General features: G+C 37.2%; 1 protein-coding gene across 2 annotated transcripts; it reads right to left on the bottom strand.

The window, feature by feature from the left end:
• Positions 1-5109: 5109 nt before the first annotated feature.
• On the bottom strand, positions 5110-12718 carry LOC140228105 (MAP3K12-binding inhibitory protein 1-like). Of its 2 annotated transcripts, none has more exons than XM_072308475.1 (7): positions 12650-12718; positions 11195-11308; positions 10035-10167; positions 9095-9257; positions 7568-7750; positions 7055-7155; positions 5110-5691 (listed from the first exon to the last, which is right to left on the bottom strand). In XM_072308475.1, the coding sequence occupies exons 2-7, from the start codon at positions 11224-11226 to the stop codon at positions 5533-5535; spliced, it is 771 nt and encodes a 256-aa protein (XP_072164576.1). In that variant the 5' UTR covers positions 11227-11308; positions 12650-12718; the 3' UTR covers positions 5110-5532. The 2 variants fall into 2 exon arrangements, with proteins under 2 accessions (XP_072164576.1, XP_072164575.1); XM_072308474.1 differs by having other exon boundaries at positions 10035-10199; positions 12650-12712.
• Between the last annotated feature and the right edge of the window lie 226 nt (positions 12719-12944).

Below are 12944 nucleotides of genomic sequence, written 5' to 3'. Positions count from 1 at the left end.
CGCAGTGGTGTGAATTTTGAATGGTGTGAAAAAGGATGTGTACAGAAACATCCAGTCGAGGATGGATCATAGCACATGTGCACTGTGTGTGTGTGTGTGTGTGTGTGTGTGTGTGTGTTTGCGTGTGTTTGCATGTGTGTGCGTGTGTGTGAGTATACTATAGTACTGTGGATTTGCTTCATCTTGAAATCACAGATTCATGATAGAATCGAAGTCAAACCAATTTGTCAGAGTTGATAATCATAGCAGTGTGATAGTTCTGAACGAAGAGTGTGGTTTACAGGTCGATATCGCATGCTGTTTCATCATCATCATCATCATCTGACCCTGCATGGTGGTCAAACAAGCTGCCCACATTATAGCATTGCACCGCGAAAATCACCCACTAAGTTGACAAACGTTTCCCTATTGTACGTTAAAGCGTGTATAGTACGGTGAGGCGAAATGGTCTGGTTCCAAAAAAGAAGAGACCATAGAAAAATACCACATAATGACGGTTTGATTGTGTCGCTGGGATGAAGTAGAGAAAAAGGTCTGGACAAACACGCAAGGAAAGGTCCTTCGACGAACTACCCCATTTCAAAAGGAGAAGGGGAAAAAAGAAATGGTTATCGTCATTGACGGCCCACTCAATTCTAGATTCACCAGAGCATATTAAACCTACAGTAAAAAGAACAGAAAGGTTTTGGCCGACGTCGGAGAATGTATTTAGCGATCCATCAATTCAAACACAGTCGTTCCAGGTGTAAGCGAATCAAAGAAGTTCTGTTATAGGTGTATAGATAGACAAAAAGAGTGGAATTATAATGGAGAGGACGAGAGGACGGGAGCCGCATAAACAAGAGACAAAGGATGAGATCCACGGAGCTTTGGCGACAATTTCTGCACCATTAGACAAATTTCACATGTATTTTGACATAATTATTGGATATTTTTCTAGTCCATTACAAAACAAAACAATCTGGATGGTTATATAGTTGCCATCACGCGTTGGCAAAGAACGACATTTCACGTCGTTGCCATCACCTTTCCGGAATCGCAATACTTTATGAAAAATTAAAACAAAACAAAAAGTGATTCTAGTACTCAATCAATTTCGAATTCTACCCGTATAGTGACGGCAGCTCGCAATGCTCTGCGCAGCTTTGGACGCTGGGCAACTATTGTATAGAATGATCGAGACCATTCTTCAGTGAAAAAAAAAAAAAATGATTTCTGTCATCTCCGATGACAGATATCATTGTACTTCACTGAGATATTCAGAAAGTCTCTGATACATTCTATCTTCTCTTTCCAAAATTAAATGAAAGAGAAAGTAGTGTCGCATAAATACAAAATGTTTATACATACAGAAATGGGAAACACTTGGTGGATTTAAAGAAACTCCATACCGCCCGGAAGCAGGTTGAATTTGAATTAACAGTACGTGGCATATTATGCTATTATGTTACTATGAATGACATACACCTACATTATGTTATACATGGTTCCAATGAAATTTATGTCTTGACGACATTGTTTATCCATTTGATATACTTTTTTTTTTACTTAACACTTTTGTTTATCTGTAGAGTTGAAAACCCCGAGGCAATGGATAGCGCAGTAACTCCGGAATGAGCTAGATGTCTGAATGTAACTTACGATATACACTGTACTTCCTAATTAAGAGGAAATCAAACCCATTTTCTCGTCGACTCGTACATTTAAAAAAAGGTAAAGGCAAATTAATACAGATCAGTGAACATTTTAATTGACCTTGACAACATCAAAAGTGATGAAATTTCAGGGTTCCGCGGACCGTGATCACGCCGCGATATCAGAACAATAATATGAAAATTGAATGATATGAATGATGGTTTCATCACCACAAGTTTCCATTGATTTTAACATTCATCTTCATTGGATTTTCTCAATACAATTATATCCTTTACATCAAATCACGTAGAGCTGCAGTTACTTGGCAATTTGATTTTAAAGGGATAATCAGTGTGGGAACCATTCACAAACATATTCCCAACATGCCTTCTGTACAAGTTGTGAAGAAATGTGACATCATTTCTGTGTCTGATAACGTATATACATGTATACATGTGATTGTGACTGGTGACACTGTTCATCACGGATTTACTAGTAGCTCCGTGCTGAGTTACTAGTAGCTCCATGGTTTCATGTATTAATGCAATTTTTGTGAACTTTCTTTTTAATTGACTGATTCTTATGCAACTTTCACAATTCTATGCCTTCCATGGATGAAGTAGATTTTCCCTTTAAGGGTAATTTCACATCATGTTTAATTCATCATTATTAACAGAGTGATTGACCTGAACACTGACTTTTCTATAAAAACAAAACAATACAAAACAAAACAAGAACAGATGAATTATAATCTTATCATAATAAAATATTCAAGAATTGATGTGGCAGAAGCTAGTAGTTCACGATTCACTCACAATCATCCACATCCAGAATCAAGAGACAAAATGAGATTGACATTTTCAACATACTCACATGAATTGGTAACGGTTTTATTCAGAGATTTGACCATGACAGATGTGTCCGTGCAATAATTGACATAGTAAGTCTTGATAATCTCAAGACTGGTTTCAGCCATTATAGAAATACAGTGCACATAAATGAGCAACGCAAATAGTGGAGCTCAATTCAACACATGATGTTCAACACAAAGCTCAACACCAGTTGTGGAAATTACATCACCATTTTGAGATCAACCTGCTGACACTGACTGATATTTCTAGGTTTTGTTTGTTTGTTTGTTGTTTGTTTGTTTGTTTTTTATTAGCACTGTTTTTGACAGTGTTGAGATTGCATCATCATCAGTACTAGCACAAAACTTGAAATTACACTGTCATTTATCATTTCAGCAAGCATAATTGTGACCACCCAGCTCAAAACCCACAGAAGTAGACCAAAATGTATTTCCACTTTTCTACATACACTATAGTTTATAAGACTACACGCTATGCTTTAAAATAACATACAGTGTATAACATGCTAAAACTGGACCATCCTAACACCCATTAAAAACGTGATTGAAATAAGAAAAAGATAGGATGTGCAGATTCACAGAAAAGGGAGAAAAGCAGAATTAGAGATTAGGGTCACTCAAGCATGCTATGCAGAATTATTGATGAATTCACATTCTACTTCTCGGTGAAAACAGTGCCTGTCCCCAAAGAAAACATGGTCTAGAGAAACTGCAAATACCTCACTGTTGATTCAGTTTTAAGCTGCCAAATCTTGACAGTAGGCAGAGAAAAGATTACTCTCCCACATGAGACAAACTTTAAGAAACTGAGTCGGTCAACCCAAATGACATTTTGGCCTGTTGAATCTGCGACTCATTGTGAGTTTTGAGCCGAGTGGTCACAAATGGTCCATCTTCTTCTTCTTTTTCTTCTTCCAGTCTGGTACAATCTGCCTCTGGCGTATTATCGTACCTTCTACTGGCACATTCTATTATGATGCTACTCTTCTTTTAAAAGAAAAAAAAATACAGTCCTTCTTTTCATCTCTTCATGTGATTTTTTTCTCACATAATCCCATGATGTAAGCAACAGAAGAATACTCATCCAGGTGCCATTTTCTTACACCACTCAAGGACTGTCTTCCTTAGAAATACCTTCACATTATGTCTCTGGACTGTTTATGGATAACCCTTTTTCTCCACCTCGTCTCCTTCACAAGAACAAAAAGGAAGGAAACCACTGAAGCTTCTCTCCCTACTCCCATCAATCCCATTGACATCACAGATGATCATCAACTCATTCCTTTCAACGCTCTAACTAGAGGACACAAGAAGAGGTTTTTCATCCCCAGAACCCCCATTATCCCTACACTGCACTTTTTCCCAGGCACCATTTGCTTGTGTAATGACCTGCCTCAAAATGTGGTTAACTCGCCATCAATGGACATCTTTAAAAAAAAAAAAAAAAAAAAAAATCACAGATGTTGCCTTCAAGTAGTCACTCAGGCAGAACAGAATTATATCAACTTGTCCAAATCTTCTTAGAAACATGTACATTCTTTTATGTCAACTTTTTTGCCTCAAGTCTCGTGTTGGTAATGCAAGAGTGCCTATCACAGATGGCGAGTATACTCTGGAGGTTCTGCACAATACAGGAAGAAGAACTTCATGTATATTGTATTACAGACCTGAGCTCATAAATTACTGTACAACACTATATTTTTGCTGCATAAAATTTTCGTGAATGGGAGCTGACAGCCTTATTTGCAGCATGAAATTTTCACGAGTTGGCTCTAACATTCAATGCATATAGTGAAGACACGATCTTTAGCGTGTACTTTAATTTTGCAAAATTTCCGAAATTAAAACGCATGCAAACATTCCTCGTTTTACAGTATTCTGTGATACCATTCTGTCAAAAGCAGGAAGGCAACATCCAATCTAGGGTCATGGAAACCAGAAATACAGAAAGTCATCATCCTGTGGAAGCAGAGCTGCAACACTGCAAAAAATCAGTGGAGTGCTGTCAACTCCTCTTTAATGACAATACAATGTTTGCAGTTTTATTTTCAACAGCAAACCACTTATTCATCTACACCTCACTTACATAACTTCATGATTGTGCATATATATGTGTTACCAGGTGTGGATCATTAACACAGACAAAATTCGGCCTTGTATGAATGCATCATCTTTGACTTTATTTGCCAAGGTCTTGACTGTGCTTTAATGAATAAAACATCAATTTTCAAGTAAATTTGAATCCACCATGTTTTATAGGTCATGGAATATTGTAGTTACTGGTGTAAGCAGACTCAATATAAAGTCAATGGAGTGGCAATATCTAATCTTGTAACACAAAGGATTTAATCTCTATCATTTGTATTCGTGAGACAATAATACCACAGAGTCTTCCTTACAATGTAGGACTGATACATCTGTGCTTACCACAGAATGGTGGTGCGATGCCCGTCATAATGCAGGAGCTGTTCTATATTTCATTAATATTCATCTCTGCCTGATTTTCATCTTCAACACCACTTTTTTTTTGTATCTGGCAAGAATAAACTAGCTAACACAATTCCTGACTTTGATAAATGGGGGGGGGGGGGGGGATTATAATCACGGGAACTTAACACCTTGAGAAAGCTTTGGAAAAGATGTTATATTTCAAGAGACTGTATCTTTGTCTGTCCTCTCTTATCTCTCTATCTCTATCTATCTATCTATTCATCCATCTATCTATCCATCTATCTATGTATCTATCCATCTACCCACCTATCTATCTACCTATTTATTTATCTATCTGTGTATCTATCCATATATCCACCTATCCATCTATCCATCTATCTATGTATCTATCCATCTACCCACCTATCTATCTACCTATTTATCTCTCTGTGTATCTCTCTGTGTATCTATCTATCTCTCTCAGTCGTTTCAAGTTTTCTGCACACAAGCAGGCATGATATAATGTCATCCAAAGTGGCCTGGGACTACCAGGTACATGATGTGGGCAAGAGCCTCACTAAATGTCACTCCCATCTTCATCCGGTGTCCGACTTCCCTGGTTTTCCTTCCATCTGGGCCTTCCTGAGCCTGAGAGAACGCTGCAGCATCTTGATCCTGTTGTCAATGTCCTGCACTGCCGAGTCTCCAGGCGGCTTCATACCAGGACCTATTCTGGACTGCTTGGACATTGATGACTGGAGGTGGACAGAGAGAGAGAGAGAGAGTGAAAGCAGAAAACTGGTAGAAAAAAAAAATGTAATACTGCACATCACAATACTAGTCACCTGAATTAAATGGAGAGAACAATAATATGAAGTAAATAGTACCATCCTTCAACTGCACAAAGACATCATGAAGACACTGATGTATAAGGCATTATTTACCATTTGCAGATGAAACAAAAACCCAGCTCCATTGCTTCAAAACAGTGATAAAATGTCAGTTAGGGATAGAAACAACCATGTAAAAATGTTCATCATTGTGAATGTTGAGTATTGATAAATATGCAAAATGTGAACAATAGTTATAATGAAATTGTTTGTAAAATATACCATCTAGAGTTATGGTCTATTGAGAGGAATAGTGATATCTCCTTATATTTCAGGTTTCATTGCAAAATTTTTATATGGTAGGATGTTTTGTAATACAACTGACCTACCCAACACATATGCATCAAATGTGATAATTCTAACGTATTTTCTAAATCACTGCTCTCAATGGTAAACAGTACCTTTAATCAGAATCAACAGAGAAAATTCAATTTTTCATCATAATTCAAAATTATAAATGGCCAGTCTGTAAGCTGAATGATGACCAGCCCTTCATTCTCCCAAGACTTAGGAAACATGAACATATGATGAACTCCCCAAACAAGTCACAATATTTACATAAGCCCATTATGACATGTACTATCATGCGTATCATCTAAGCACAAAGATAAGTATTAGCACTGATCAGAAAAATAACATGCATCCAAAAATCTGATGCGTGTAAGAAGTGCACATATTATTGACAAACGTTGCAACAATTTTCCACTATATCCTATCTGACTGAAGGTGGCATACAGTAATATTTGATACATCATGTGTCCATCTTGGCCAAAGCTATACAGGTTTTAGCTGTAGATAGTTCTCCTTCAATTCTTTCTCTTCCTCTTTCTTTTTAATATCACCACTGAATGTTCATGGCATCTTCTGGGTATTGCAAGTTTTAGTAGTCAAATTCATGAGGAACATGGTACGGTGTCCCAATGAAATTAACATACAGATAAAACATATACTTATCACTCCTCACTCTGGTTGTGATAAAGAGGATTTTCTTTTCATTTTCTAAGACTGGTAACAAGCATGTAGATATACCATCATAAAACTGACTGGTTTCTGACAATGAGGGCAGCATTCTCAAATGTTGACATGCTGCAGATTGCATTTTGCTGAGAACAAGTTGTCAACATTTTCACACAAGACTCATTTGAGAGCCTGATCTAAATGACTAATTAAGTGTCTGACTCTTAGTGAAAAGGCCAAATATCAATCCTTGAATGAATTAAAAACTTACTGATATGTGGCAGTATTCAGGGGAGATTCCTTCCAAATGCAGTAGTCTCTCTTCAAGGACTTTAAGTCTTTTAAACACATCTGAAGAGAGGTTCTCATGGCCTGGAGTAAAGAGGGGAAAAAAAAGCAGAAATGAATATTTACATTAACAGAACATATTCAAATTACACCTTGATTATTCACTAGCAATCATTCCTTGGCATGCTAATACAATATTTAGAATAAACCTTCAATATGCTTTCTTTCCATACAGCCAACTTTACGTTATATCTGCACTCTGTTGGTTTTTATTCCATAGGTTTTATCATGTCACAACTATCCTCATCACAATCATGAATGAAAATTATGATCTTTAATGTTTTCCTTGAGCGGTCATTGTAGGGAGGTTTAGCTGCATGTATACTTCTCGGCGAGTCACTATAAATTCATCACATTACCAATTAAAAATCATTAAAATGCAAGTGTAATGTGGATTTAGGCTAAGGGATGATAAAAGAGAGAGTTATTCACTCACCAGCTTGTAATCCAAGGAATGACTCCATGTTGTGCAAGCGTTCTTCAATGCCAGACACAGAATTTGTGGAACATGTTGTAGAGTCTGGTGGAGTCCTTGTTCTCTTTATTCCAGGTCTGGCCAGTGGTATTGACACCAGACCTGGTCTCGTCTGTGGCCCGTATTTGTTCACTACCTTTGAAACTAGCAAACACCACAAAAAGACTTGTTTCAACAAAACATTTAAATGTTTATCAAGTAGGACTCATTTGTGGAAACATGCCTTGCATAAAGCATATTAATTATTTATTGCACCTTGAGTATGCAGCTTTTATCGGTGACTATCACTTTTTTGAAACATGTAGAAATCAACCTTGTCAACCATATCTGCAAACTAGTTTCCCCAAAGTCCACATATTTTACATCATGTCATTGTCATCTTCTTTTCTATTTTTCACATTTACATTTGCAGACAAGTACACTCTTAGTTTAATGACAAAACCTTGTAGAGTTTACATCTGCACAGCCATCCTGATACTCAATAAAAAGCAAACTTTAAGAAAATGTATTAAAATGGCTATGACATATGGAACAGCCATGGGTTGATCACTCAACCCTGGGAGGAAAAATTCTTAAAATTCTTACAAGAAGAATGCCAATGTACGCATATCAGCCTACGCAATTAAATTGCATGCAGTGTAGGGTGAATCAGTTTCTGCAAATATGCCCTGCATATCAATTCTGCATCACACTATGGGACAGTTTAGGTTTGAGTACTTAAAGATGCAGTATGTAGAATTGTGGATGCAAATTTTTCACTCATGAACATGAGCAAAAGAGTTCTTGAAAACATCAGAAAGACAAAAAACATGTGATATATGAAATGTACTTTCAATACTCGGAGTATTACTGAGTTTGTCTCTGAAATAAGTGTGTGTGTATTAAAGAGGAAATCCACCCCAAAAGTAAGTAAACTCTAAAAGAAAGAGAAAAAAAAAATCCCTACAGAACATTCCAAAAATGGCAAAAATCAGGTAAGAAATAAGATACAACGTTTTGAAATTTCACATTTCTCAGAAAACATTTCTTGACCCGTTCTTGGTGATGAAGTCATGCCCTCACTATTTTTTATGCATATGTTATCTTACAAAAATTGGGAAATATCATCACTTTAGCTAATATAGGTAAAAGCATATTCCCATACCAAAATATATCAGAGCTAACATTTGTTCTTGTTTATTTAGGGTTGTTTCAGGGCAAGTTTTATATTCAAACAGCTGAAATATGAGATTTTTGTCATTTCTGTATATGAAATGAATAAGAAATTGTGAGAGCATGACATCATTAACTTGCTAATTTGAATACATATAACGACTGGTCAAAAAGGGTTTTCCAAAATTTTTTTCAAATTTCAGAAAGTCATAACTTCCTTATTTTTTATCCAAATTTGATCATTTTTGCACTGCTCTGCAGATAATCTTTTTCTTTTTCTTTTTCTAATGAAATTGATGAAATTCTGAAGCACATTTCACAGCTAGAGACAAGTACCTTTCACATGACTTGCACCTCCCATCTTTGAGGTGAATACAGCATTGGTCCTTGCACAAGAAGTCTCCGGTGAGGGGGAGACAGTAAAACAGAATTCCCTTCGGTTTGTGTCATCTTTTTCTGCCTGCTTCTTCTCAATGAATGCCAGGATCCTCCTGTCAATCTGAGATATGTACAAAATATTTACTTAGTCACAAGCGCTTCTGAAGAAGAACTAGAGGACACAGCATAACATTGAGGACAAGGGATCACTTTGTGAGGTATAAACATGTAACAGTAGCAACTATAGCATGTCAATCACTTTTCAGTCAAACTCATTGAAGTCTTTATCATAGACATTTGAATGAATGGAATCAATGGTGCATATCTATCACCAGTGCAGGCAGTTACATTATCAATTTTATCTTCTTATCACATTAATTCCAGTCAGTGCAGCACAGTAGTGCAGCAAATGTAACGGCAAATAAACAGATGACTACAATTCAAGATTACAAGTCAAATCTTTAAAGGGACTGTACAGTACTGGTTGAGGTGGGGATTCATGTTTTCAACACTCCTAAGTGAGATAATGAAAAGCCTCTTATGAAATATGAAAGAACATGTAATTTTAAGAAGGATTCAACGTTTATTTGATGAAATTGGTTTTCAAATGGCTGAGATATCCCAAAAAGTGCTAATAATAAAAGGCGACATGCCACAACTTCATTATCATCTATTTGTTTCACCTTGTTTGTGGATATCTCAGCCATTTCAAAACCGATTTTCATCGAATAAACTTTTGATACCCCCTAGAACTGCATGCTCTTTGACATCTCATAGAGTGGTTTCTGAATATCTCGCAAAACGTTAAAAGCTAAATCCTCACCTCGACCAGAACTGTACACACCCCTTTAACAACCAATTCATTTAGATTCCTGTACATTCTACACAGATAGCTTACTTCTTTGTTGTCCACTGTAATTTGGACGACAGAGGGATCAAAGGCACCACCAGGCTTTACATCATTATCATCATCATCATCCTTCTGTTTGCAGCTCCAAGACTGGTTACCATCCAGCTTGCTCTCATCAGTACTACCAGATGAGATACACTGGTCACAGAGATTCTTGAAGAGCACAGAGGAATGATTCGGAACAAAATAATTACAAATGCACATAGTAGGTGCAAAGGCTTGGAGGGCAAATTCTCGATCACATATTATTACTTACATATGAAGGCATTAACTCCCATAGTACATAATATATGCAGTACTATAACAAACAGTCATTTCCAAGGTGGAATATGCCCAACTACGCTCTTTGAAAAGTGATAATCCATTCTTGTTAACTGTACTTTTCATACCTATGCCTGGCTTCTCAATAATCACTTTAAAGGGATAGTACAGTAGTGGTGGAGATGAGAATTGGGCTTTTAACTATTTGCGAGATACCAAGAAAACACATGATATAGTACAGAGCATACCATTTTAAGAGGAATTCAAAGTTTATTTGATGAAAATCGTGTTTGGGATGACTGAAACATCCAAAAACAAAGTAAAACAAAGTGATTGTAATGAGTGTGGGTCCCACACTTTATTAGAATTGCTCTTTTTTGGATATCTCAGCCATTTCAAAACCAATTTTCATCAAATAAATATTGAATTCCTCATAGAATTACATGCTCTTTAATATTTCATAAGAGGTTTCTCATTATCTCGTCAAATAATGTTAGAAGCCTGAAATTAGGTCTCAACCACAACTATACAATCCCTTTAACCACTCACAAAACTGTCCTAAATGTCTCCATTCTCAAAATATGGCCCATAGTGTATCTGGTGTACATAGTATCAACTCATTAACAAATCTAGCTTATTAGCATATTATTCCAACACAGATTCTGCAATTTCATTAACAGGATACAGTATTTTTTTTTTTCAAAGTTAACATGGAAAACAACAACAGAAGAAGTTAAAAATGTCAGAACACATAAGCTTTGGCAATTTGCTAATTACTTCATGAAACAATGCTATTAAGAGAAAGGCACAATAACATCTGATTTTGTACAATTTCTTCTTTCATGAATTTGATTACACAATGACTGACAACAGCCAAGTAAACCTACCTGCAGCTCTTGAATGAGGAGCGACAGCCCATTCTTCAGGATCGGAAGCTTTACATTCACTTCTGACAAGACACTTTCATCAATTACCATGGAAACTGCAGAGGAAAGCTGAACCTGAAAATGCAATTGAAAAGGATGGAACACAGGATTTCCCTTTATGTTTGGTTGAGAATGGCGGCAGATGAATATACCCCCCCCCCCCCGAATTGCAATGCAGCTTCGTCCACTAGTGAGCTCATAGATACATACATATGCCAAGTTTCATTTCGATACCTCAAACATCACCCACAAACTCGATTACGAACAGAAAAATGGACAGACAACCCCAAGACATCATGCCTCTGGCGACACTGTTGAAAATTAACAAATTGGGCTGTATGCTGGATTCAGGAATCCAAGTGTTGGGGTCAAGTGTAAGGTTAGGGTTTAAATACTTATGAGGAAGTGGGTGGGGGTGCAAAAGGAACTTTCCTATATCTTGAATGTAATTTTAAATCAGTTAATTAAATGGTTCAAAGATATCAAACATTGAACAAATTGACAAGGATTTGATTTGAGGCGCACACCTTCCACTGAAAATTGATAGCAATACAAAACAAAGTGCTCTGGAGGAAAAAACAACGATGCATTGTGATACATGCATACGGCAATGCCCTTAACACAGTAAGGCGAGGGTAGGCAATATGAAGCAGATGAGAGCGGGCCGGGTCAAGGTTAGGACCTACAGTGTATGTCATAAATAATGTAACATGAATTTAATTGCACAAACACACCTGTGAATTAACTAGTCTATACACAGCCCAGTCACTGTGTTGCATTTTTACAGTGACTGGGCTGTGTATATAAATCTATGACTCATGAGCATGACAGCCACGCCACGTACTACAGTCTACACTGGTACTACATGTAAATTGGGTCAGTTTACACTGTAGTAGGTGGCACAAAATGGCCTGCCATTGGATGGATGGGGCCTGGGGTGATATAAAGTTAGTGGATTAAAAAAGATAATAAAATAAACTAAAAATAATTCTTTCCGAGAAAGGTTGGCTATCCTGGGTTTTAGGGGTCTAAATTATTTCGGGCTTCTAACTTCAGCACAGGCATAGATACGGACTATGGAAAGCCAAATAGGATTAGGGTTATAGGGTTAGGGTTAGGGTTTTAAGGTTAGGGTTAGGGTTAGGGTTTAGGGTTAGGGTTTAGGTTAGGGTTAGGGTTATGGTGAAACCATTTTGGCTTTCCATATTTCGTATCTATGCCTGTGCTGAAGTTAGCAGCCCAAAATAATTTAGACCCCTAAAACCCAGGATAGCCGAAAGGTTTTGCTGCACTTTCCGAGAAAGAAAAGAATAAGAGATTAAGATTCCGAGAAAGAAAAGAATAAGAGAATAAGAGACATGGCATGCCATGAACTTCAAACAAAAGAGAATAAAAACAGAAAAAAATGCAACTTACTTCAGTCATGAAATCTTGGAAACATTTTGCAAACTTGTCGATAAATGCTGAAGCATCCATTTTCTTCTGGTGTTATATCGGAAAATGCGGCGTTTAATGGACTTCGGTATTGTACAGCTATCTCAATACTTGTCAACAATGATAATATGACCACCGGCGCAGCAGCCACAGTACAGTGAGCACGTAGCACCTCGATGGATACCACTCGGCCAGGCCAGCCCCAGTCGGGTTACGGTACCCTCAACTCTCGGCCCGAAGATCGTTGGCTGATGCCCTCAGCTGCTTGTGGATAGCC

Source organism: Diadema setosum, chromosome 1, assembly GCF_964275005.1.
Source record: "Diadema setosum chromosome 1, eeDiaSeto1, whole genome shotgun sequence".
In the NCBI taxonomy this organism is placed as follows: Eukaryota; Metazoa; Echinodermata; class Echinoidea; order Diadematoida; family Diadematidae; genus Diadema; species Diadema setosum.
The sequence above is the reverse complement of the archived record's forward strand: the minus strand, read 5'-3'. Positions and strand labels throughout refer to the sequence as shown.